General features: G+C 38.1%; 2 protein-coding genes across 2 annotated transcripts; one reads left to right on the forward strand and one right to left on the reverse strand.

Moving 5' to 3' along the window:
- The first annotated feature begins 166 nt into the window (after nt 1-166).
- LOC116774485 (hamartin) lies at nt 167-5966 on the forward strand. Its single transcript, XM_032667229.2, has 3 exons — nt 167-372; nt 1984-3616; nt 3985-5966. Exons 2-3 carry the CDS (start codon nt 1994-1996, stop codon nt 5044-5046), a joined length of 2685 nt encoding a protein of 894 aa, XP_032523120.2. The 5' UTR covers nt 167-372; nt 1984-1993; the 3' UTR covers nt 5047-5966.
- LOC116774486 (rho GTPase-activating protein 42) lies at nt 5964-27782 on the reverse strand. The gene is made up of 15 exons (XM_061524778.1): nt 27395-27782; nt 25070-25227; nt 19921-19992; nt 19648-19749; nt 19161-19376; nt 18435-18509; nt 17624-17693; nt 17461-17558; nt 16472-16773; nt 15895-16076; nt 15322-15649; nt 7573-7615; nt 7281-7413; nt 6840-6960; nt 5964-6565 (listed from the first exon to the last, which is right to left on the reverse strand). Exons 1-15 carry the CDS (start codon nt 27552-27554, stop codon nt 6394-6396), a joined length of 2232 nt encoding a protein of 743 aa, XP_061380762.1. The 5' UTR covers nt 27555-27782; the 3' UTR covers nt 5964-6393.
- Nucleotides 27783-27812: the final 30 nt, after the last annotated feature.

Here is a 27812-nt window from a genome sequence, read left to right on the forward strand (position 1 = left end):
TGCATAATATGTACAGAGATTTTTCTTTAATCGCCCTTATAAAACTTTTTAATAGATAATTTATTTTCGATACATAAAATTAAAAACACCCAAAAATTATCAAAATACTAAGATACCTGTTGACAGTGACAGTTGTCAACAGCTGAAATGAAAAATAAAATTCTTTCTTTCCTGGCTGTCAATGTCAAACGAATCGGTTTTTCAATTTACAGATAAATATCATTTTTATTACAATTAGCCATACATTTCTCATTGTTTATTTTAAAATAACTACACTGTAGTTATATACATCTTTCCATCGAGTGACACACCTCTAATCAAAATTCCTCCAGCTGCGGTAAACGAAGGGAATTCTCTCCGAACTGCTAATTGGTTAGTATTTATTATTCTATTTATTGCATCACAACAGCGAACGTGTTCGATTATCGTTGCTGGTGCCCTATTTTGTTCGTTCTCCTGTTTATAACTACAAATTCAATGTATACATGAACCGGCAAATACGTTTGTCGCCTTCATTAAAATATGTAGGTATTTGTGTTTTTACATTATCGCTCGAGAATTATCATTGTAGGTATTAGTTAGCCTGCAATTTCACTATGTCGTGTTATAATTTATTAAATTATGATAATGGACTAGCTCTTTGTTGTTTGTGACCTGTTGTTACAAAGTATTCTAAATATAAGTACTTTGGTCCTGTCTGAAGAATATAAGTCGAAAGGTCTCAATAAGATATAATATAGTAATGTTCAAAGGATTTCAAGTACTCAGTTATATTAGTCTTTTTAAATAATCATGATTTTTATACATATTATTTTACAACATAATGACAAATAAAGTAGTTTACCACATTGTATGTAATATCAAGAAGAAGATATCAGCTAATTCGGATTAGTGTAGTGTTAGAATATTTTTGGCAAAACAAAATAGAACTCACAAAGAATTCTACATCACAATGTTAATAACCTAATACTATAAGCAACATACATAACATTAGGAATAAAGGAAATCACTCAAAGCTTATGTTTTTAAACAAAAAACAGTTACAAGTATGTAGTTAACCTTATATGTATTTGTTCAACAAAATTATATCAGTATAATAATATGATTCAAAGTATAAATGTTCTTGAGATCTTGAAAAAGCTGTTAAATTTATTGTTTGTAGATATTCAAGTAATGTAATATTATTATTAAATATGTTGGTAAAGTTCTTGCAAGTAATGGGTTTTCATTTTATGTAAATCTATGCCATAATTTTATATGCTACTAGTTTTTGTCCGCGACTTTGTCTGTGTTAACTTTGGCATTTGTAATATATGTATGTATAGCTGATGGGGGAAGTCTATTCCGCCCAGAGGCCATAAATAACCAGATATTGGAATTTATTAAGTATTTTTAGATTGAACAGAATTAAAAATCCCATGTCCGTTTCCTGATTAAATTTTCAACCATATCCCTACAGCTGTTCTTAAGTTATGAATAGCGTAACTAACACAACTTTCCCTCATATATATATATATATATATATATATATATAATAGAACATACTTTTATATATTCTAGTATCATATATATTGCTACAGATTATTTGATAATACAAATACAATGTCAATTAGTATGTTCATATAACTTATTGTCGTTAAACTGTCCGGGCTTGAGAGTCTGACAAGACATCCGCTATGATCTATATTAATGGACTTGGTGCTTAAAATTTTTAATTAAAAATTCAATTTAATTAACACAAAAGCTTTTTAATTTTTCTGTTAAGGGAATTTCATCACAACACATTTTTTCATAATATGAGGTGGGGCAGAAGTAATATAGTTCTTGTATAGTAAATGTTAAAAGTTTTGGTTGTATTTAAAGTTTACTCATTTATAATGTAAATACTGAGTTGCTTGAAATTATATTTAGCTGGGGGATTTAGGACGGTGTTGTATGATATTAATCTCTTTAGAAAAATAAGCACGTTATAAATATTTCCAGGTGGTCGGAGATGTTGGCGGCGTGTGAGACGGGGGAAGTGTTCGCGTTGCTAGAGGCGCGCGACTCACTCGAGAACTTCGCCGCACTTTACAGCTCAGTGCGCGAACCCTGGCTCACGCGCGCATTACTATTGTACCACGCCCGGACAGGGTCGGCGCGCGCTCTGGAACTGCTGGCGCGGGCGCCCGAGCCTCACGCGCGGCATCTGCTGGACGCTCTATTGGAACAAGTGCGAGGGGAACGTGCCGCGAGGCTACACGCCTTGTCGGCGCTCGCCCCGCTCGTGGCCCGCCGCCCGCCCTGGCTGCGATGTCTTCCCGCCCACCCGCTAGCTCGAGACCTACTGCGAGCCGCTCGTGACGAACGTGCACCGGTGCCCCTGCTGCATGCGCTCCTCACTCTCGCCGCCCTGTTGCCCGCTGAACCCACATTGGCGACCCCACACTGGCCCGATTTGGCCCAGGCCCTACTGCGCCCAGCCGCTCTAGATCCACCTCCGAAGCCACCCACTCGGGATCATCTTCAACTCGCCCAACTGGCTCTCTTCCACGCTCTCTACGCGACTCATCCTTGTACACTGATAGAGACTCTCCGTGCCGAGTGCACGTCTGTGAGCGCGCGGAACATTTGGGAGAAGGGTCTGGCTCCTCTTCTACGGTCCGTTCGTCTTCATCCTGCTCTAGTGACGGGGTCGCGGCAGCGGGAGGCCGACGCGGCTCGTTGGGCTCCACTAGAAATCCATGACGTGCTCGCTGAAAGTCGACGACTGTCTGTGCGAATTCGGGACCGCCCGGAAGATCGCACTACGCATCCCACTCCGATTCCCGCTGCCCCAGCCTACTCGTCTTCGATGACAGGTGCGCCTGGTTCCGGAGCACAAGCAGCTCGCGCCGCCTCTGCGCTGCGGCCGGGAGCGGAGCCCTGGTTTGCACTCAGCGACCGTTGTGGCGCCGACTCGGCTCCGAATACTCCTCTGCCCGCGGATACTGACTCAGCGGAACCTCCAGAGGCGGCAGTAGAGGCGACACCAGAAAACACACCGGCTAAAGAAACTCGGGCTCAATTTCGCTTTCCTACTGACTCCGCTGCGGTGCGGGCGATCGGTCGACGTTCGCAGCCCCCGTCTCCTCTGAGGAAGGAAACCTCGCCACCCACAGGAACTACTAGTGCGTCGGGCGTCAGCGAAGCGTATTCGGGTCGGTTAGCGCGTGTGGCCATGGAGAGGCGTGCGGCGGAGTCTCCGGTGCCGTTTGGAGGACATCCTCCACCAGTCGGAGCCGTGGCTCGCCCAGAACCGACTCGATCGGCTCCCATAGTAGACCCGGAACCTCTCAACGTAGAGGACCGCGAGGTTTTGGAGCTAACGGAACGAGCGCGCGTGGAAAGATCATGGTCTAGCGCAGAAGAACGGACTCCAGTAGCGAGGGACCCTCGCGCCACCCGTCCCGGCCATGATCCTACGCCCCGCACTGCACCCGCGCCGCCGCCGCGCCGTGCAGCCTCTTGTTCACCGCGCCCCCGTGCCGCTCGCACAAACACCGTCGCGGTACAAACCCTGGATGTGTGGCCTGCGCCGTACGAATTCCTGATAGCGGACTTCCATCGTAACCTTCCCGATGAAGACCGGAAACAGGTAAACAGTTGATATCTCAAGGACAAGGGATAACGATTTATTATTAATGAGCTAGAAGAATATCTTCCCACTGACGGAAACCTTCATATCAATTACACGTTCTCTACATATTGTTATATGTATACGTAACGTAATCACTAAATAAATGAAGGCTGTTCTTAGATGTTAGATCATTTAAGATTCCTAAGTCGAATATTCAAAAGATTGAATCACTTCTTATCAATGAATTTTAAATCATTTGACTTAAAATCCAAAATTAAGTTTACACTCTTTTTTTTTACCTATTTCCGCATAGACTTCCTAATATGTACTGGACCGTCTAGAAGCTTAAGACTTGACTTGGCTAATTTTTGTTTTTATCCTTTCAGTACATCGGTAAGAAGATTGAAGAGCTGGTGATGCCGTGCGAGCGACTCGACAACTACCTATCCGAGCTATACTCGGGCCGGACCATCGGCGAGGGATCCGAGCTGAAGGAACAACTGGCGCTAGTACACGCTCAGCTCATGTACGAGAGGTGGAGGAGGGAGGCGCACGCCGAGAGGAACAGGCGCCTGCTGGGGAGGTGTCGCCAGGCCAGGGCGCTCGAGCTACAGAACGCGGCGCTCAGGGATCGGCTCCGGGCGGCGCAGCAGGAGAGAGACGAACTACTGGCGAGGCTGGCGAGACCCGCACCCTCCGTACACGCCGAGCCCGCCGCGGACAGGGAGCACCGCCTCGAACAGGCGCTCGCCGAGGAGAACGCCGCGCGGCTCCGGGCCGAGGCCGCGCTCAAGGAGGCCGAGGCCCAGCGAGCCATCGACGCCGCGGAGTTGAGACGGACGCGAGGAGAGTCCTTCGAGGCCGCGCGACATGTGGAAGCGCTGGCGCGAGCCGCTCTCACCGCGGAGAGGCGCGCGGAACACGTTCGGCGGCTCAGGAGGGAACTGCTCATACTGGCCGAGAGGGAGGCCCGACTGACCGGGGAGATGAGGGCGGCCGGCGGGGCCGGGGTCGCCGCGGAGAACGAGCGAGCGGCGGCCGAGGAGCGCGCGTTGCGGGCGGCACTCCTCCGCGCGGAGACCGAGGCGGAGAACGCCACGGCCCGAGCGGACGCCGCGGCCGCCAGGGCACACGAGCTGGAGGTCACGCTCGGCGCCAGGGACGCCGCCATCGGGGAGTTGAAGCGAGCCGCCAGGGACGCAGCCGAGGAGCACGCGGCCAGGATCAAGGCGCTGAGGGAGAGGTGCGCGGCGTTGGGCCGGGCAGTGCGGGCGGGGGAGGCGCGCCGTCTGGAGAGACTCGCGAGCGTGGAGCGAGGTGGAGCGCCGGGAGAGGGAGAGGGGCGCGGGGCTGACGGAGAGGGCGCGCGCGGTGGCCGGCCCGCGCTGGCCGAGTGCGGCCGCGTGAGGTGTCTGCTGGAGCACGAGGACGACGCCGAGCGCAGCTGAGCGGCCGCGGCCCGGTCTCCGCTATGTGTCTGTGTAGTAGCCACGTCCGTTTTTTTTTTCCCGGACGATTTTTTGATTGGAGAGCCGATCGTTTCGGCGTGTCATGTGAATCATTTTGTTGTTCTGTAGTCTCGAGCGTCGCTTAGATCGGAAGTACAGCCCCGACGCGTTTCAAGATATATGATATTGTTTTAATATCGGGTTGCCGGTCGCGGCGGGCAGTCGTCGATTCGTTTCTACAGTTTATTTATCCATTATACGGGAAAGGTTGATGACTCACGTGGTCTAGCGCTAGAGCTCGTGTTTTTTGTGTAATAGTCTGTATGTACGCATTTCATAGTTTTATTTTATTACTTTGTCTGTCACAACGTACGCGCCGTTACATGTTTCACCTCCATCGTTCCGAGCTGTAGTGTAAATTCATACAAAGTACAAGATGTTTATTTCTACAGATGCACAAATAATAAAAATAAGTACGACTATAATAAGTAGTGTAATGTTTAAACATTAATTGATAGTAAGGGAAATGGAAATTTAAGATTCGGCACAATTTGCTGGTCCGCGAGGGGCGTGGCGTGTTATTAATATAACAAGATGGCGTCCCTCGTTCTGACAGTCGTTGTGGACACCTTAAATTTCCTCGCAAATAAGTATAAGTGTTGCCATTCTCGTCGACGCGGCCCTGCTGCTGTATCGTCTCACCGCGTCTCCCGCGCGCGCCTCGGCTTTGACTCTTTGTGTATTTACAGCATCAATGTATTTATCGACCTTTGGTTTGCGCGATTCGGTTTTCGATATACTTTCTAGGCTAGTCTCGTTCACTTATGAAATGATGTGTATAGAAAATGTACAGTGTTTAAATGTAAAAGATGACTATTTATAGTGTTTGATGAGGACGAATAAAGAAAATACAACAATTATTAGTACTTTATATTGTTTAACCTACGACGCGAGTCCGCATACACTAAACGTATTTGGTACAAAATTCACAACAAGTATAATATATTATAAATAGTTAAAATAGCAACAAGTCTTTATTTACAATGTACAAAATATACAAAGAGTTACAGAAGAATCAACAAATTACGACTACATTGATATGGTATTTGGTATAGGCGAGTGGCGGCGGCTGCGGGCGGCGCGTGGTCGGACCAGGACATCAGGCAGCTGGACCTGCACCAACTGCAGCACTCCTTGGCAGCCTCACAGTCGCTGGTGGAAATCCGCTTCCTATATCCGCTACTGACAATCCACTCGTTTGCCGCGCGGGCGGAATTCCGCACACTGATTGAGCTAGTTCCGTTCAGTGGCGCTAATCAAAGGCCATTTTCTGTCGCAGAAGCCTCGCTAAGGCAGGGGCTCCACATAGTTCTGCGGCACGAGGCCGCTCTTCCCGTTGAGCGAGCCCCTCAGCCAGCCGGGCTCGGCGGACGGAGACACGTTCGTTATGATCTGGTTCGGTTCAAAGGACAGCTCGCCCTCGCTCTCGCCCAGACACGCGTACAAGGTCCGCACACGCCTGCGATATAATGACCTACATTAACACTACGCTGGACGACTTAGTGTAACGCCTCATAATTTCATATAATGACAGCAAAAAAAATATATTGAATTGAAAACTCAGTGCAAGCGAGGCGGAACATGATAGGACAAATATCAAAACGACCGGGAGATTATATCCGTGCAGTCGCGGGTTGGAATACTTCACATATGGATATTTTTTTAAAAGAACGACAAACATTACTGAATTAATATCCATATTCTATTTATGATATAAAAATTATAACACATACGCGGTCCTCGGCGGGAAGGCGAGCGAAGGGTTGTGTATGCTGTGTGTGAGCGGGGCGCGGGGTGGGGGGGAGGCGCTGTGACTCGACACCGACTCCGAACTGCTGCTACAACGACCAACACCTGGAGAGACAAAAGAGAGATAGTTAACATCACATTAGCAACAAACTTTGGCCGGGACCCGCTGATACTGCAAAATTACTAAAGGGTAATCAAAAACCCTATGGTGGGAAGTCTCGCACCGTGTAATACACTACCAAATATCATAATAGGATCAGTCTGACCATCACGTGTTATTAGTAAATAAGAGCCAATTCTTAGGAAAACTCGATACGAGATAAATAGACTTAACTAAAACTTCATCAAAAAATGTATTCAATATTTAAGGAGTTTATTGTGGATATGAAGACACCTCAGTACTATATGTTCTCGACAATACTCACGTGTGTGTGCGTTCGAGAAGTGCTGCAACAGTTGGTGGTGATGCGGGGAGTAGTTCCCTACCGCGGCTCCAGAGACACCCACGTCTGACACACTCGAACCCCCACACGTCACCAGGGAGCGGTCACACACACTCTATAACACGACACGATTATTACTTTACATAATATTATATACTTTAATAATAAGAAGACCCAAAGTTTCAAAGAATATTAATTACGAAACACTTGACGATTGATATGAATTACATTTTTGACCTAAGATAAAATAAAACTAACTAACAAAAATACTTACAATATCATTGCGAGATGCGAGAGGTATCGAAGACGGAGATGTTCTGTAACAAAACAGAAGAAAATTACGAATTTGAAGCGAAATAAGATTTCTTCAATAAAAAACCCAAACATTTTCAAAATTAAAACGAATTTTTGTATAATAATAATAAACGGGGTTATAACTATTAAATAAATACCAACCCGGCAATAACGAATCCAGATAGGCAGATAATCATTATGACACGATTCACAACAACAACGACTTAGAAAGGCTTATAAGAACTCCGGAGAGATCCGTACACGACGAGTGCAAGACACAAACTGAGCTCTGAACTAAGGCGCGCCGTATTTAAGGGCGGCGACACGTGCGCGTGCGCCAGGTGTGAAACAATACACACAAAAAAAGATTTAAAAAAAAAGATACACTTTTATTGCACGCATCTTGGACGGCCATATCAAGTTCAGTAGCCTTTCTTATACTTTAGTATTATAATTTCAAATAAACTAAAATTTCTTACAACATTTTATGCGATTGCAAACTTATCTCGTAATCAATTGCAAAATCTTAAGTTGTTTTTTTAAATTTCCTCGTTTTTAAATTAATAATTTTTAAATATTAGTTTCACGTTAACAATGTTACGTTTAATTTATCATATAATAAGGGAATATTTATTGTGGCGTCCGGGTAAAATCTATAAGTTACACAGGGCAAGGTAACAAACACCGTAAACAGAATAATTTTAACTCAATTCATTTTTCAATCGTATAATTTATAATATAATGACGTTTAAAGCCAATACAAAATATATAAAAATTTAAGAATAATTACTTTTAAATCGACTTATAACATATTATCGACTAATATATAAATATCACACCAAGTATAAACGAGGTCGTTTCTTTATTATTACTTTAGGAATTAATTATTCAGCGTTAGTCAATATTAAATGAATATGTTTGCTCTCAAGTTATAAGTAAAGTGAAAAGACTCGTCCACATCTGTCCGTGAAGGCTGGTCCGCGGCAGGTGTGCATACCGAGACGCAGCTGCCGAATCTCTCGGAGATAAACCCGAGGCGCGGAGATCTTACACGTCTTAAACACGCGGAATATTTTGCTTGGATTAAACTTATATGATTGGTTTCAAATTATACGCTGTTTGAATTTAAAATAAATTTATTTTAGTTATAGAAATGTTTTAAAATATAAAATCCTACTATATCATTGTATGTAATTAGTTTCGAGAAATCACTTGTTTTTCGATGACGAAAAGTGGAGAAGATTCTGTGTTTTTATAATATTAACTCTAAAAAATGGTATTAATAGAAGGTAGAAGTGAAAAATATGTATGTATATGAAATGATACAGGTATATCATTATAGCTCGCATTACGTGCGATTGCGCTTTCAAATCATAGCAGTATTGTATACTCGTATATCAACAAGAGGGATTGTTGTCTGTAGGCAACGCAAGGTGACAAACACCTGGCCTTATAACATCTAGTCAATCGTAATATAGTGCATGTGGTGATTATGAAAATCTTGCACTTGCAATTATTAACGTAATTTATTATTCCATAATTTAAAATATGAAACGATCTAAAACTAAAAATCTTAATGTATATATATATATATATATATATATATATTTGAAACATAGCATTTTATATTTTCGTATGATCTTATTACAATAAAATAGCCTCATGAAGAAGCAATAAGTCCTCGACATCTGCCGTTAGCTGTTACAACCTTGAGTTAAAGGTTTCTCCATACAATAAAAATATCACGAGCGGACAAAAGATTAAAAGCATCATTCAGAATGCGAATGAAAAAAAGCTATCTCCGTCATCTCGGAGAATAATTCAATGAATGCTTTAGGACCGGCTGCAGCCCGCACGCGTTCCGATATATTCCGATTTAATTTTTTTAAACCTACCTGCATAATACCGATGCAATTGAGCAAGTTACCTTATTTACGATCATTAATACTAATTTATAATTAAAATTATATATGAAATAATAAATACATTAGAAGAAATTATATTTAATATCATAATTATACTTCCACTTTAATTGTACATATTTATGTTCGTTCGTTCGTAACTTTTCTCAGGCTTTTTTAATAGTACATTATCAGGTGTTATGAAAACCAATAACATTATGAACGTGACTGTACTCGTAAGGATCTGTAAAAACTTTCACTTGAATTGGGTCAGTCAATTAAAGGTTTACTCGATTTTACCGCTGTTTCGTTATAAACACACACACACACATACGCACACATTCATATATATATATATGTGTGTATATATATATGTTTGGTTTAGTATGGGGGTTGAAGACAGATGATCGCTGATGTAAAGTAGGATATATTCATGGATCTCATACATCAATATTAAAAGATAACGAATGGGTAATTTTAACCATACCGTAATAGAAGACACTTAGCTGTACCTCTGTTTGTGTTAAACCTAACACTTAATAAGCAATAGATATTAAAAAAATATATTAACTTAATAAATTAAGAACCAGTTCATCAATATAAGTCCATTATAAAGACTATTTAGTGTTATAAATCAATTCTACAAAAAAGTCGTTTAGTAATTAATATGCGAAATAATAACCGAATGATGATATAACGGACATCGGTAGGTATCGGATGGGAGGTCGAAATATATCTGTATAACTAATAAACAAAACGCGCACGAACTGTAATTCACGTATATCGAGTTATGAAAAAAATAAGATGTATTCATTACTACACACAAAACAAAAATATAAGCGGCCGTACCACAAAAACTCACACAAACCTTAGGGGTTGGACAGGATACAATCGTGTCGAGTACAAAAAGTAAAGGAAATAATATCAAGGAAGACACGTGGCCGGCTTTATTTGTAAATATACTTTTTTTATGATAAAGTACCGTCTTTACAAATAATACTCACCATCAATACATAAACAACTAATTATTATGATAAGTAAAACTCATTTATTATTCGATTTAACGTAATTAATGTATTTGTTAATTAACCTAATTGATTTATTTTAATATACAAAAATTATCAAATTATATAATCTTTATTGTAAATATTCAATTATTAATGTTTTTTGATAATCATTAAAAAAAAAATTATTTAGCGAAATAATTTAAATAAAAAAATCAATAAAAATATAACGATAAGATATAGATTGGAATTAACTTCTCGAAAAATCTATCCCTATACTAAGTAACGTAAATATCTTATTATTATTAAGGTGGTATACAAGTCTGAGGCAAACGTGGCATATATGTATATAACAACATATGTCATGTTCTAATAATAGACAGGGCATATAATCTATTAAATCAGAATATTCCAGACACGCAGGTAGTACAGCGGGATGGCTTGTTATCTTGCAACAGCTGGCAACCCCCCTCGACCCCCACCCCTCCCAACCCCCGTCCCATCTATCCTAACACCTGCTCCACACCGAGCGGACATCTGATTGCAGCGACACGAAAGGATGTCTTCAAATTACATACCAGCTAAGTTAATGGAAACGCAGCCTCATGACGCGAAGTTACGAAGAATGTAGGACACATTATATTATAATACATTGTATTTGTTTTTTAGACATAATTATAAAAAACGTAGTCCCAGTCTAAGCATATTCAATTCATTTTTTATTCACAATTTTAATACATATATATATGTATATATGTGTATGTATGTATATGTGTGTGTGTAAATCTTCATGGTGGTCATCTTTAAGGATGGCGTCATAAAACATTACCGCCTGTTCCCATCACCTGCCGCTCTATAAGGCTTCCAAGTCACGAGATGCGTCCTTCTCATAATAGGGTAAAAATTAAAAAAGCTTTAATATATATTTATTAATAGCTCTTTAAATAAATAAAGCGTTTTTGGTTATTTCTCTTGTATATTTAAATGTAAGAACAATATCATTAGTTTACAGTCGATCATATTGTGTTATGTATTGTTACCCTCAGAGACGAAACCTCTTAGCTTTCAATGGATTTACGGTGCGGGTGCCGGGTTCATCGTTGCAGGGAGAGGAGCTTCAACAGCACCTGGGACTTGCGACCTAGGTATAGGTTTAAGGGCCCCTAACTAACGCGCGTTAAACGCTCACCTCCACTGTCCAAGCTCCTCTCCCTACTCAACCAAATTTGAAAAGAAACTACTAGGGCTGCCATCGAAATACGTCCCAAGAATGAATTCATGTGAGTTCTGGACAGGCCCAAGTCTTTTAGCAGGTTGTAGAGAAATTTAGTCGTTATACCTCTCGCTCCCACTTCTACCGCGTATAATTCCACGACGAACCTATTTCGAGTGAGTTCGTTTGTAAGCTCGTAATATTTGTTGACCTTGATGGTATGGTCTTTGGTGATGTTGGTGTCCCAAGGAACCGTAAGCTCTACCATCACAACGCGCTTTAAAATTCGCGAATACATAAATATGTCTGGTCTGGAGGCCGACGCACAAATATCCTCGGGGATTTTGTATTGTTTTTCATACGTATCCATCATTATAGTCCAATCCGAAGCCGCTTTAAAGATGGAGTAGGGCTTGATATTTGATTGTATAGCCCTAGTGCCCTCTCTCACAAAATCTATTGATCGCTCGTTTGTGGTTATTTCCCTTTGCGCTCTGGCTACCGAAAGACTAACCGCTTCACGTATGATTTCCAGAACCCTATCGTGGCGACGCGAGTATTGTGACTGCTAGCCAAGAGCACCTTACATCCCACTAACAAATGCCTAGCAGTTCCAACAGCCTTCCCACAGATATAGCAAGTCTTTTCGGTACCTTTGCCCCATCTTACTCAATTACTCTGATCTGGGAGTCATCTGGAACGCATTGAGTGCTAATGGGAGGCAAAAATCTCCTATGTCTAACCACTCGTTCTGCATTTCTAAACTCATTGCATGGATCTTACATTAATTATTCTCGTCTTGCCGAATAAAAGACTTCAATATATCCGTATCTTGGACTTTCTTACTTGATCCCAAACCCCACTCTGTTACTTTGTGCTCCTATCATAAACTGCTTGTGGAATTGAATCCTTGACTCTAGCTCTGGGGCATCTCTGTTTTTTGGGAGCGATGTAACGACGTAATCATGGGATATCCCCAGGATATATCTCTTGGAAACTCTCAGGTATTTATAAAGTTCCGATGGCGTTTTTAGGCTCATCTCAAAACTATTGCGATCCCTGAATAAAGCCGATGAATCAGCCGTTAGCACGACCCGAGCCACAACTTCAACATCTTTATGACGCCTGCATCTAACTTTGACAAAAGGGTTTTATTAAAATCATAGACGAGGAAAGGTCAATTTAAACGTGAAGTCAGATAATTATCGTAGATCCAAGCTTTTTTAACGTTACTGATCTGTTGGCTATCTACCTTGTTGAGATCGTTTAAAAAGCTATCTACTATACCTTCTAAAGATGGAGTACGACCTATATTATCAATCTTCCGACCGAGAAATTTAAATGGTGCATTTTCTGTAACCGTAGAAATGCATTGACCGCCTAACGATAATCCCGGATCGTATGAGGTGTATCTTGTACTCCGCCTACCGAGTCACAGACAGTGACATTTACTTGGTTTTGTCCTCAATCCATCGGTCCACTCACAGAATCTATCCATTTCATCTAATAGTACTTGACAGTGTTTGGGGTTACGTGTCAGTATTGCGAGATCGTCAGCGAAGGCTAAAATGGATTCCGTGTATTTATTATTAAACTTGAACCGATACCCCCATTTTTTCTCGTTGCTGGTTAATTTATCTACTAAGATGTTAATTACAATATTAAATACAATTGGAGATAAACAGCAGGCTTGAAATAGTCCTACATTGTAACTAAAAGTTTTTGATGGGCCTTCTTTAGTTGTTATAGAAAACTTTAATTTTGAGTAATACGACGCGATCATATCACTAACTAGGGTTTGTATGTTCGTTTCAAATACGTAAGTCAAATTTTCAATCGGCTCTAATCTGTATAATTTACAAAAAAAAAGTATAGTTTTGCGCCAAAAACTCAGCTTAAAACCTCTTTAATGTGTCGATTTAAAGTAATTTGTAATTCTCCATTGATAATCAGATATTATAGCCCAAGATCTGTCTGTCTGACAAAAAATTCTGCCGACTAAAGTTGTGTGGGAGTGTTCATTTGAAATTGTTTACGCTATTTCCTATAACATACATATAAAATCATATACCTGACTATAAGAGACATGAGTACATTTTTTACTTACCTGTATTACATTTTTTACTTACCTGTATTACCTTACCTGCGAATTGGCCGTCGGTATAAGCTGGCAGATATATTTAGGTTCGCTATACCCACTAATACTAACCTATTGTAATTGTTTTTGCCAACACAAAATAAGTAAGGTGTGGTCAATAGGTGTAAGTGCATTTTTTTTATTTCACTTATTAACACCTCATAGAGTAGTTTCAGTGTATTGTGAAGTTTCTTTAAAAACATTCAAATCTCTTAAATTTTTTGATCTAATGTTTTCTGTAAAAATTAAACTATAATGGTGTGACGATGGGTATTTTTTCCACGGTGTTATATTTAATGACCGAACGTATTTTCGGTTACCAAAAAGTCTGGTCTCTGTCGCATTGATAATCAATATGGTGTTAGGATTCTTTACTAATGGTTCGTGTTTTCGTTTTCAAACTACCCCCGCCCGCTTTTCCATAGAAACTATTCTGTAAGGTCATAAACCTTACAGACGTCACAAACATAACCTTCTATAAACTTACAAACGTGGTTGGGAAACACAAGATTTGTTTCATCCACACAAAGATCCCAAAGTACAGAAACATAAATACTTTAAACGCGCTGTCAGACATCTTTCTACACTTTTCGATACATATTTAGCATTTATGTAGCAGATATAGTTAGGTTGACTTAAACAACATCTCGAGACGCTATGTCTCGACAACTTATAAATTCATTTCATAAAGCGATAACACGTCATTAAAGAGAAACATATTATAAGAACAAAATGGAGCCGCACATGTATTATGGGGAATAAATTTAAGGTCCTATCAAAACTCATATATGAAAAATGAATACTTTAAAATCCACTGGAATTGAGTTTTAAAAACAAGTAAATTATAATATAGATGAGTTTGTACGTGTTTGATTTAGATATCAGATAACAAAAAAAAGCAAAGGATCACAAAAGTTTTACCAGCGATCCGCGGCATTACATTAAACACGGCCTGAAACTACGACGTTAAGAGAAATTAGAATCACACAACTACTGTTGACGTCAGGCAAGTTGTTTGGTAAATTGGATAAATGTATCCCTCGCTATAAACAAGAATATATCAAAAACTAAATATATACAATTTCAAGACGTTCATCAATCGCCTCGATAAATACAGATGGTGTACTGCTGCTACCGGTTGTGACTTACGTTTACTAAGGTTATATTCGAGGTTGTGCCTTAATATCGTAGAATAAACCAATCCAACTTACTGCGTACAAGTTAATGACGCGGCCAAATAAATGTAATGAATATATGAAACCTCTCAGCATTCAATGCTCACCGTGCGGGTGCCGAGTCCAACGCGCTGCAGGGAGAGGAGCTTCAACAGTGCCTGAGACTTGCGACCCAGGTGTAGGTTTAAGGGGTTCCTATGTAACGCGTTAAACGCTCCTCTCTCTGCCTAATCAAATTTGAATCGAACCTACTAGGGCTGCCTTCGAAGCACGTTCCAAGAATGAATTGATATACTCACCCAGCGATACCGTTGTGGTTTTCAACGGGCGGCACAGCGGCGGGCGGGAGAGGCGCGAACACCGCGGATATATTGTCGAGCAGCGCCTCCACCAGCACGTTGTAGAACTTCAGCTCCAGTATGGAGGCCACGGTTTCCCGCTCCGCTCTCAACAGCGTCGGCCCGAAGCACACGGCGAGGTTGGATGACGTCATCAGGTTGACGTCACTCCTGGCCGCCACGCGCTCCAGGTGGGCCAGCACCAGCTGCAGCATGGCGCGGTTGGCGGGCGGCAGCGCGCGCACCAGCGAGTACAGGCGGGACACGCGCTCCGAGGAACGCTCGCATTCTATGGACGCGAGAATACATACATACACATTCAGTGCCGCCATAATGTAAGTTTGTTTATTCGTTCTATATTTAGAAGATATGAAAGTACAAAAAAAACTCACTGAAACAATTTTTTAATTTACATAGTTTTAACATAATTTATAAGAGAAATTATTAATTTTTTTCTGATCAAAACTGAATGCAAAATGTAATAATAGTAAAGAAGAATTTATGAGTATCCTTTATTGTAAGGACCGCACTCACTGGCGGCGGCGAGGAAGTCGTCGTGGAGGCGTCGCGTGAGCAGAGGGTCGGGCAGCGCTCGGAGGTAGCTCTTGAGGGCGGACGTGAGCGTGCGGGACTCGAACGACTCCAGCGACGGGGGCAAGCGCCCCGAGCGACCCAGGGCCACCAGACGAGACACCTTGGACGACACGCCAGCCACCCTGAGGATAACACGTATGTAGATACATACTATAGAATTAAAAAACATCTCAAACAGAACGCATGCTTAAAATTCCTATCAACTATGTATATCAACTTAAAACTCAAATTAATAGATAATTTTTACCTTACCCTTAAAAAACAGGGGATTATAAGGATTTAAACAACAGATTTTATCGACTTACACTAAAATGTTGCATTCAGGCTACTATCAGAAATAATATGTAGGTTTAAATGATTGACAAAATTACGGATAATTAATATTAAAAAAAAAAAAAACAAAAAAATTCTCAATAACAGATCTTCACAGAGCAAGAGTTAATAGCCACACATTTCAATATTCATTGTATTTATTCAGCTCATGTTCCCGGCTAACCAATCTCTGACTGGTCCTCACCGGTACAGTCCCTGGTCGTCGAGCCCCCGGGCCTCGAGCTCAGTCGCCAGCCTCCTGACGAACTCGAAGCCGGCGTCGTCGAGCGGCCAGAGCTCGCCGTCGCTGGCCCTGGGCGCGGGCGTGTCCGTGTGCGGAGCGCCGGCCCGCCTGAGCGTCCTGATCCAGGCGGCGCGCTCCCTGTCGGCGGCGGCCTGCAGCGCCAGCGGAGGCTTCTCCTCCACCAGAGCCTCCCAGCAGAACCTCCTCTCGGCATCCGTGACGGGCCGCGCTCCCACCACCACCACACTCTCCACGGGACCAGCCTACCGACATACAAGTGTCTCAGATGAGTCGTAGCAAATAGCTGAGTAGTATTGAATCACCGTATTAGCAGTCAATATTAGTTCTATTCATAGCGACGCGGGTGTGTGTCACACGGTCCACTTAAACTGGAAATTATTTAATTTTAGTAAAAAATCAACCATTACAAAGCTCACACGTCTATTCATTACGCATGTTTCCGCACATTCTAAATTCAGCCTTATCGCCTTGAACACAAGTCACACATCAGCAGACTCACAATCATTTCACATCGGCACACTATATACAGGGAGTTTAAACTTTATCGTCCAAAAACGTTCGCTAATAAAAATATCACGTGATAGTTTAGGAACAAAAAACTAAAACCTCCGATTAGTTTGATGATAGAAAATTATAGTAAGGATAAGGAAGAGAATAACCTACAACATCTGCCATCGACTTAAATTTTTTTTTATTAGTTTTACGAATTAAAACTCAATCAAATAACATTTCATACATCTCCAATACTGTTCCGATAAGAATCCTTGATTACTTTAATTTATAACTCTATCCTCACAAACATCAGCTACAACACTTACATTAAATAATTAATTGATATTACTTGATTTTTTTATAAATCAAAAACTGTATGATTATCTCCAAGTAAAAACATACGTACATGCATGTATTTATTTATATATATAACCTACCGTCTTTACATTAATCTGGTTGTATGGCATCAGTGTGAGTGTGCTCGTCATCTTCTCATATGTGCAGTACTGTTTGCTCCACGTAGTACCGAACGCCTCTGTACAGACATATAGATATTAGCACACATTATGTATATAGCGAAACTTTATATCTCCTACATACTTTTCTCCATCAGGAACAGGTACCCTGCTTTGGAAACAGCACCATCCTCCATGCCTTCGTCTTCTTTGTGCTGTAACAACAATTTATATTTTTATTTCATCATTCATCTCCTATATAGCAATAATGTTTTAAAATATACGCATAATGAAGAAAAACCAAATAATTTCACTTCTTCTAGTGCACACAGCATGGTATTGAGTATTTAATACAAGTAATTGAAAATCATTTAAAATAATATACACATTTGTTCTTCATTGTCACACTGCCTTAATACAACCTACTTCAATACTATGTGCAAAGACTTCTGAATGAAAAACTTAAAGCTCCGTGTGTAGTCAGACAATGACAACTTAGAATAAGCAAAAAGATAACTTTATTAACCGACTGTAACAAAATTTAAACTGTAAAACAAAAACTTAAACAATACTTCTTATTAGTAATGAATGAGCTTCTATGTTTTAAGTCATTATTTAGTGTGTGTGTAGCTAAGGTTAACACAATCTAAATAGAACCTTATACAAATAACTTCTGTAGTTTTTTTAGTAAATTTGCTCTAGTAGGTTCATTGCAAATTTGGTTAGGTAGAGAAAGGAGCTTGGACAGTGGAGGTGAGCGCTTAACGGGCATTAGATAGGGGCCCCTTAAACCTACACCTGGGTCGCAAGTCCCAGGCACTGTTGAAGCTCCTCTCCCTGCAATGCGATGCACCCGCATGGTGAATCCATTGAATGATGAGAAGTTTCCTCTCACAAGTGCAAACAAACACACAATCCTTGTTATTTATAATATCAGTACTGTAACATTATCTTACCATCTGCCTGACCTCCATCATCTTTTTCATCAGCGACTCCGTCTGTTTGCTGGTCTCTTCAAAGTTACTTCTCGTCTGTCAAACAGAGAACATATTAAGCACATACAGCCACAGAACGCTCCATGCTTCACACTTGTCACAGCACTCTCAAATTATATCACAAACATAGTATTTATTAATGGACAACTTATATATAAAAAACGTCATAACAAAATACAAGTCGACTGTTAGAAGCAAAACTCATTAGTTAGATACATGTTATTCTAAACTGAGTGAATACAAACAGTGGACCTACTGGCGGTGGTGGAGCCCGTCTGCACTACCTGCGGCCACAAACCATACGTTATTCAACTATATATATATACTTATTATGTAATCCTTCTTTACATTAATTATATTCTGTTCTCACAATTTATTTATGTATATTCCATACATTTTTGCACTTTATACTGTTTGAGTATTAAGAGTTCATTTGTTTCTCAAATAATGCAGTGGTAACATGTATATAAATGTATACAGATCTACTTTCGCTGCAAGGAAGTGTTATCGGCCACTAAAACAATACAATTGTATCGAAATTTGTGTGTGTGTATGCATGTGTGTGTGTGTATGTATGTGTGCGTGATCTATGTGTTTGTGTGTATGTTAAGTGTGCTTGTGTACGTGTGTGTTCATGTGTAATGTGTATGTGTTGGTTTATGTGTGTGCGTCCATGTATCATCTTACCCTCTGTATCCGGAGCTGCAGGTCTCTGACGAGCGGCTCGGCGTCAGCGTGCACGTCATGCGCCGTGTGATGGAAGGTCCACCAGCCGAACACGAACCCCAGCAGCGTCTCGACCAGCTCGAACTTCTTCCTCTCCTGGACGGCCTGCAACTGGAACACGTACTCCAGGGATGCCTGGCAGAAGTCGCGCTCCGCCATATCCATCGCCGCATCGGCCTGAATTATAAATATACTTTAAATTATCACTACTAAAACCATATAGTATAATTAACATTCTAAGAGGGTCTTACTTATATAAAATATAACAAATAGGAAAAAAAGGCGACTTAATCTGACACGCAGTCCAAGAGGACATTTTACAAAGTATTTCACTGACACGTTTACAAAGATGACAAAGGACAATATGAAAGTAGACAATGTAGTATTCAACACTAGCTGTAATACCATTTTGTATGATTTATTTTATTAAGAATAACTAAGACCTCACTTCTTGGAAGACAGCTTCTGGTTTTTTGGTTGATAGCGACAAAGTGCGCTCTTGACTCTGACAGAATTTTGCAGTCTTTTTGTCAAACTTCTTCTTGCCTTCCTGTAACAAAAGAATAATTATATGTTCATAATCAACTATACTACATATTTTACTCTCAATTATAGTTTAAAATAAAACTGACATTATACGTAAGGTTTCGGAAAAACATGATTTGAATATGGAACTTTTTTTAAATAGTATAATGCAATTTAATCTCCTATACTATATTACCTTAACAGCACCAATATGTTCCTTCCTGAACTTCTCCAGAGGCTGTATAATTTGCTCGTGTGCTCGACCCAGCTGGAATTAAAAATAACAATACACTAGTTAAATTTGGACTAACAAGTTTCAACATACACTCATCTGGTTAATATCTTTCGTAATATTGAAGTCAAAATTAGAAATATTACTGTCGAATTATAAAATTTATTTACTACACACTTTTTACAGCATAATTTAATAATGGCTGTGTTCCCGCCGGTAATAGATCATATTATATTATATAAAGTAATATGGCGTCATTCATCCAATAAGAATTTTTAATAATTTGAACAATAATATTTGAAACAAAATATCCAACGACTTAAAACACCTGATATACTTCACGGATATAATATTATCCAACGGACGGTAACAGCTAGGTAAGTCACGTTTAAAATTATTAATTTTCAATCACAATACACGGTTCAACAGCTTCAAGGTCGACGAGTGGACGTCACTTAACAAACAATATATTAGTCACACTTGACCGAGATAATACAACGTTTTGAAACCAATCATTAACGTCATTTAATTTATTGATGTCAAACAAAAAAAAATTCAAATTTTAAAACTATTTTATACAATAATTAATTATACTGGTATGATTATAATGAGCGTGAGTATAATGCAACTAATGAGATGTAATAAATATTTGTATCGCATTGGTGATTCGCTTAGCGTCACGCACGTCATTTGTCAAATGACTGCTTGCGTTCATACATGTGCATTAAATGTTAGTTTTTTTTCAATTCAGTGACCGTTAGTTTGGATGAATTTCCGAATTAAATATGCCGTATATATATATTAAAATATTATGGAAAATTAAAGTTAATAACTATAAACCTAAGAAGAAAAACCTTGTCTTACAATGGAATAAATTTCCTTATCTTACCCTTGTCATACATTTCGTATTAATGTTTTAAACTCAAAATCCGATATGATTGTTTAGTGTTATTACATTATTTTGATAAAACATTTATTTAACATAAACATTTTATTACAAATATTATAAGGACTACAAAAAAGGAATAATCTATAATTATAGCTTGAGCCGGAGCTTCAATATTCCTTTTGTACGTTTGGAATTAATTCAATATTTTGTGAAAGTATATGTACTAGCACTATAAACCAGTATAGTAGGACCCGACGAAAAGACTCCACCAAGAGAACCGCTGGATTTTTATAATGATTATACTAAACATCATACAATGCAACAATTCCTAACTATATCAGTACTATAATTCGGTATATTAATTTTATAAACATTTTTTCGTTTGCAATCTACAACTGTTATATCACCGATGACAGTTATTATGTGACAAATAAATCAATATATATATATATTCTTTGTACATACAATAGTAGTTACACATTGCATATAATTCAATTACCGCCTCTCCCATAGCGACACGTTACTGTAATAGGCCGTCATGCGTAATCTCGCTTCAAGCTGTCGGCGTACGGACAAACAGTTTCTAAATAGTATTTGCATATGTAAAGGAAATGGCGTCGGGGGGTTTGAATGTATTCTACTAGATTAGACGCCCGAAACGGTTCGTTATACTAATATAATATATATTGTATGTATGTATGTTATGTAAATGCAATAAGTAGTTAAAATATCGGGGGCTAAAGAATTGTGGGCTAAAAAATCGTAAAGCTGTTAGAAGAGAAGACACGGGAGGAAACTAGTTTTAAATATAAATTGTGTACATTAGGATCGATGTCATCTGTTTCGAAGGAAATCTTACATAAAACAATGTATTCGTAAGTGAAGAATGAACTTTATTAAAAAGAGATACGTTTTGTTTTACAATAACTTCACGAGCCATCGGCTATGTCGCAAGCCCGCATACGCTCTTACTTTGGAAATAAAACATCACGTTTATTGCACTTTTTGGTCATGAAGGCCAAATTCATTGAATAATTTTATTTTATTAAAAGCACTTCATGTTCCTTTTATGGTCGAGGGCCAACCCTTAAACTGTATTTCCGCATAGGCGTGTATGAATTGTATGTTCACAGAAGCTACTTCAACAAACAGGATTATTATAAATTGAAAATTCTGAAAAACAGAATAAAAGTTTGATTTTAATACCGAACCAAATTCACGCTCGTCTCATGATGTACATAAGACATTAAGTCGTGTTCATTGACGTAAATGTCGTTATTTATAAATCAAATAGACTAATCCTCGAACTAAAGTTACAACAATGATTCGGCTTGATAGATATTTATAAAGATAATTCGATATTTGAATTTTTTTTTTATTTTACAAAAGAACTGGCAGGCAACTTGTCATAATATCGATAATAAGTCTTAGTAAAAGGTATTAAAGGTTTGTAAAACCTGAACTTATTCCATAACTGAGCCATTCTCTAAAGTCTAGAAGATCACCTTGACTGATTTAATACCTTCATAATATCAGTATTGCACGTTTTTCCGACTTCATTTAATCTTATAATACATTTTTCGCGTCGCTTATATGATATGTATACAACATTAGGGCCAAGATATATTTATATTCAGCCACTATTAACAATATAAACCTCTTCATAATGACAAACTAAAATAATATTGATTCAAAATGTATATTAAATAATATGATATATAACCTCATAGGAGATAGCAATTAGTAATTTTATTTTTTTTTGTTATTTACTGTTCTGTCATTGTACTTCGACCAGAATATTCTAACACATGGAATTTACAAAAATTTTAAACCCAACTTAGCATTATTAGTTTAATCCACGAAACTATCAGACGGCGTTACGTGATAAGGAGTATTTCCGTTAAATGATAAAAAAAGATAAGCCACTGAATAAAAATACGCTACGTACAGTATTTTTTTAAATTTGCCTATATTATATATATTTTGTATAATGTTTTTAATTAAAATCTGAATCATTTTCAGATATTCTTAATTAATGACACACACAAAAAAATATTTTAATAAAAAATTAAATGACTTCGGTGAAAAATATCCTTGAATTTCCAAAATTTTAGGAAGTTAAAAGTCATTTGTCAAGGAGATGTAATCGATTCCATTTTTTCTCGCACGCAGTGAAAGGCCCGCCTTTGATCTCGGTCTTAAAGATATTCGAGATATCTTAACGATATATGAAAAACATATTGTAAATTTATTAAGGTATTACGTAGTTTTTGTAATAATAAGTTCGTATGATTTAACAGATTACGTAAAGAAGCGAGGGCTGAATCTTTACAAGTGCAAAAAATATTGCGGTAACATTTCCGCCACAGGGCTTAAAACGAAACAAAAACGAAACCGAGTATCCGTAATACGAGCCTGGATAAACTAAAACACGGGCAGTCTTTAAGTGTTTTATTCACTTCTTATTATTACTTTAACAGTTAAAAGATCTGTATTACCTTCCGCGAAACGCTCTTGTTACAATACAATACAAAGAACGAAGGGAAGATAGCGTTCCGTAATCTTACCACGAGTGTTCATCGTCACACTACAGCCTCTCCAGTTTCTTATTCATAAACTTTAACAGTATAACATCGACGTGGGTTTATAAAGTAAGAAATGGAAAAGCTCCGTATTTAGTGTAACAATAGAAACTTGTGGTAAACTTTAAGCTACACTATAAAACTACTTCCAAAACATAATTCAACACTCCACCATAAGGTACCGAGTTATAAATATACGCGGTAATGGTTTTAATGCTCGGCCATCTTGCCTATCCTCTCACCGAGATTACTATACTTCAACGAATAAAACTCGTAAATAATAACGGTAGCGTCCGTGAGTGCGTAGCTTTTAAATCGACCAAAAATAGTATAGAATTGTATACAATAGATTGCGTAAGGTCATCATATGCTGGACGTGACTAATCGCACTATGAGCATATTGAAATGCAAGAGACGTATCGACGATAGTAAAAGTGCTAAAGGATCGTGACGAGACCGACACGATTACGATAGTCGTGTCGTCGAAGGTCGCGCGTTAATTATTCCAGGGATCGGATTCCAGCCTATATAATAAATTCCATGTATATGTTATAATTGTTTACAACCCGACCGTAAACCTTGGCCAGTCTATAAAAAGCTATGTGATGTTGAAGCGTACAAGATGTATAGTCTGTTAGCAAATTGTAAATAACGGTTATGTTATTTGAACAGGTAGGTACGTGATTTATATTTATCGCTAAAAAACACGTTCAGACGTACGCGGCTAACGAGATTATTAACATAACTGGGATAAAATATATCTGTTGGCAGCGCTTTCACTTGATATAATCTGTGTGCTTAGTCTAAGTCTGCATCGTAACTACACACGGAGACTTAAAAGTTTTTCATATATACGTCTTCGTATATTATTTTATGAAAAACGGTAAACGATTCGTGTGTCGTATGAAGATGAATTGGAATAACCATAGCGATATTAATTGTTATGTTTGTCATAGGCTAACATTGTTTTATTTTGCTTGTTGCATTCAACATGTGCTGGATTTATGAGACTTCTGGCTATTCGAAGTCAGTTGTTCACTATATGGAATTATATATATAGTATTGTTCAGCTTGATCTTGACTACATCTATTTAACATAGATTAGAATCTAGCTTGATTTTAATACAAAACAGCAGTAAAAATTTATTGGCCATTACCCTAGTACTGTCCCACTCACATCCTAATAAGTAAACGATTAACTTTCAAGGCATTCAATAAAAACGATCTTAGTTGATTTCAAAGGAGAAGCTGACGTCACTTAAAACTCAATGTATAAAATATTCATTATAATACTCTTCTAATAATATACTAAAAATGTTAATAAATTTACGTATACTAGCTACGTAACGCGACTTCGCTTATCGTCAACAAAAATAATCTCGAAACTTTTATTCCACTCCGTTCCGATATAAAATTCATATATTTAATACCTTTATTATAAAAACTTTCTCGTTTATTATATTATTTGAATATTTTTTATTTGATCAATATTCTTAATGTGGACGCGTTTATTCATTCGAACAGAATAAATCTATGTAACATAATAATATATTAAATTTCACTTTTTATTATGGTTAGTAATTCTGTTATATAAACAGGATAAACATGTTGTTTTTGAACGTAAACCTATTTGATAACTTACCATTCTATCTCTTTCATCCTCTATAGTTCTGATGAGGTTAGCGAAGTGGTGCAAAGATCTTCCGATGACCCTCTCATCTTCAGTCATAGAGGCTCCGATGCACGCGAACTCGAACTGCTCCATACTGGCCGCCAAAGCCAGCTGAGCCGCACCCAGACCTGGACATACACAACTTATTATAAATATATAAAATAATATCTCTTATAAAAATATAAACTCCGTTATAAATAAATCTCAACGTCAATATAATTAATGTATTTACGAAACCAGCTTTAGATTATTATATAACGAAGTACATAAATATTTAGAGATAGTTCATTACAGCCTTGATTGTTATTTTTTTTAATATATAATAACAACAATTATAATCAACTAATCTTATGAATTTGATAATCCGTCGACGTCACTTTAAATCTTTCTAATGGCTTCGATATTATCATATAAATATAATAAATGTGGACAATGTTTCGAGTAATTTGCAAATTTCATGTCTGAGAACTGATTGAAATTTCAGTAAATACTCCTTGGATATATGTATAATGAAAATAGCACACAAGGTATAAATTCTTCTTGTATATGTATATATAATAATCATTCCAACTCTAGAAATACCATGTTTATGCTATAAACAATTTTATAAATACAACACAAATGGATTAAAAAAAATTCTATATTAAATTATAGTATTACACAAAAGAAATTACTGTAACGTAATTATCATCATTGAGCGCTTATCGTTTTTCAAAGTCATAATCATTGTAAAGATAAGCATAACTTATCAATGTGAAATTTTAATAAAATCAACGATATAAAACTTCAACCGAGTTTCCTATAAGTAATTTTTAAGTAAACAATGGAAACGTACAGGTATGAACAAATACATAGTAAAAATTATTCAACAAACAAAATGATGGTCACACCTACAGTTTACACGTCGTACTGGTCTGTTATCAGTCACTTATATTGATATAAACTAAAATATAAATGGCGAGGTTTTAACTTCAACAGAAACGTAGAAGGTATTAGGTAATAATAAAATTATTTTCAATAAATAACTAATGAAAATATTCAAACAACAGCTGGTCATTTTATTCCTTGAGTAATTAAAATACAGAGATGAAGTTATACGGTTTAGGTATTAAATATAGTCCAAGAACATAGTGATATAATATTACATTATAATGTATGGATGCTTCACCGACTTCAAACTTGACGCTGAATGTTCATTCATGACTCACAGAGTTCAATGATTTATATGACATGAAAACTGTTCGAGCATCAATATATAGTCATTATCAAAATAAATGCATATAAGCAGAAACATTTTTTAATAAACATAAACCAGTTGAGAAATAAAAGGTATTCAGATTGTGTTGGTTGGTTTTATGGACAAGAGACCAATGTAAGGATGACTCAGTCTCACACAAACATCTTAATTTGGATGCACACATACAAATTTGACAAATCTGACTTTTATAATACCAATTATATGAACTTTTGTGTGTGCATTCAACAGTGTGTATGTGTGTGTTATATTGTGTGAGTGTAAGCGATACAGTTAATTTCATGAGCAATGCATTTAGTGAATCTTTATGAGTAATAAGTTTATATCCTAATTGATGTCATTAATTTGATTTAATAATTATTACATCACTATAATAAAAACTACCAACACAAGATTTATTACATATCTCAATGCATATGCAATTGAATATTTTCTGTGATTTACAAATCTAATATATAGTTTTGAGCTCATCACAACATCTTTCTGTGCATGTATAGGTATGCTCGCAATGTTTATATAAAGTGTTGACAATACTTTCAATTTAGCAAGGTTACATAACAGTGGGTACATAAAGGACAAGTAGTTGTGCAATGCCAAAGGCATTCATGTACTTACCGATCAATAGATCACTTGTCTACTATTATCCAACACTTATCTTCACAGGAAATTGCATACTTTGCATTTATTTCTCATCATTATTAAATAATTGAAAATTGTATTAACAGATGGTTCATGAATATGAATGTATGACCATGTCTGAGGCACTAATGTTGCGTTTAAAAACATTGTACCTCCACTTTAATAGGATTGGTCATGTTTATCAATAGTTAACTAAATGTGAATCATAAACAATTGGTTATTGGATATATATTAAAATTAATTATAGTTGATAACAAAGCAATTCTTAAGAGTTATCATTATCAGCAGTACAATATGTATTGTGCTAAATATTAATAGCTTATAGTAAATATTATAGTGTTTATTCAAGTTACATATATGCGTCGAAGCTGCCTTTGTAAGATATAAATGTGAATGCTCACGTTTGGCGGCTTGCACGACATCCTTGACCTCCTTGATGAGACGTTTGATCTGCTGGCTGGTCCGCTCCAGCTCCTTCTCATGACGCTGTAGGTTCTCTCGGAAGTGCGGGCTGTCTGCCAGGCACTCGGTGAACTCCAGCGGTTGCAGGCCCACGCCCATCCTCGCCCACAGCACTGAGATGTATCACAAAACACTTTCACCGATCCCCAGACATAACGTATGCCTTTCTATGAGGACGGATTTTATTCGATGTGATTAAAACGACACTACACTTATTTATGACACTACATGTAAAATTGCTAGAAAATGAACACCGATATTTCGATTCAAGACATTACCTTAGCGTAGTAACTGATTGGACTGATTGTACTACAATTACTGTTACTGTCACTTGGGATTTGGGTTTGCTAGTGAATA

This window comes from Danaus plexippus, chromosome 26 (genome assembly GCF_018135715.1).
Source record: "Danaus plexippus chromosome 26, MEX_DaPlex, whole genome shotgun sequence".
Taxonomy (NCBI): domain Eukaryota; kingdom Metazoa; phylum Arthropoda; class Insecta; order Lepidoptera; family Nymphalidae; genus Danaus; species Danaus plexippus.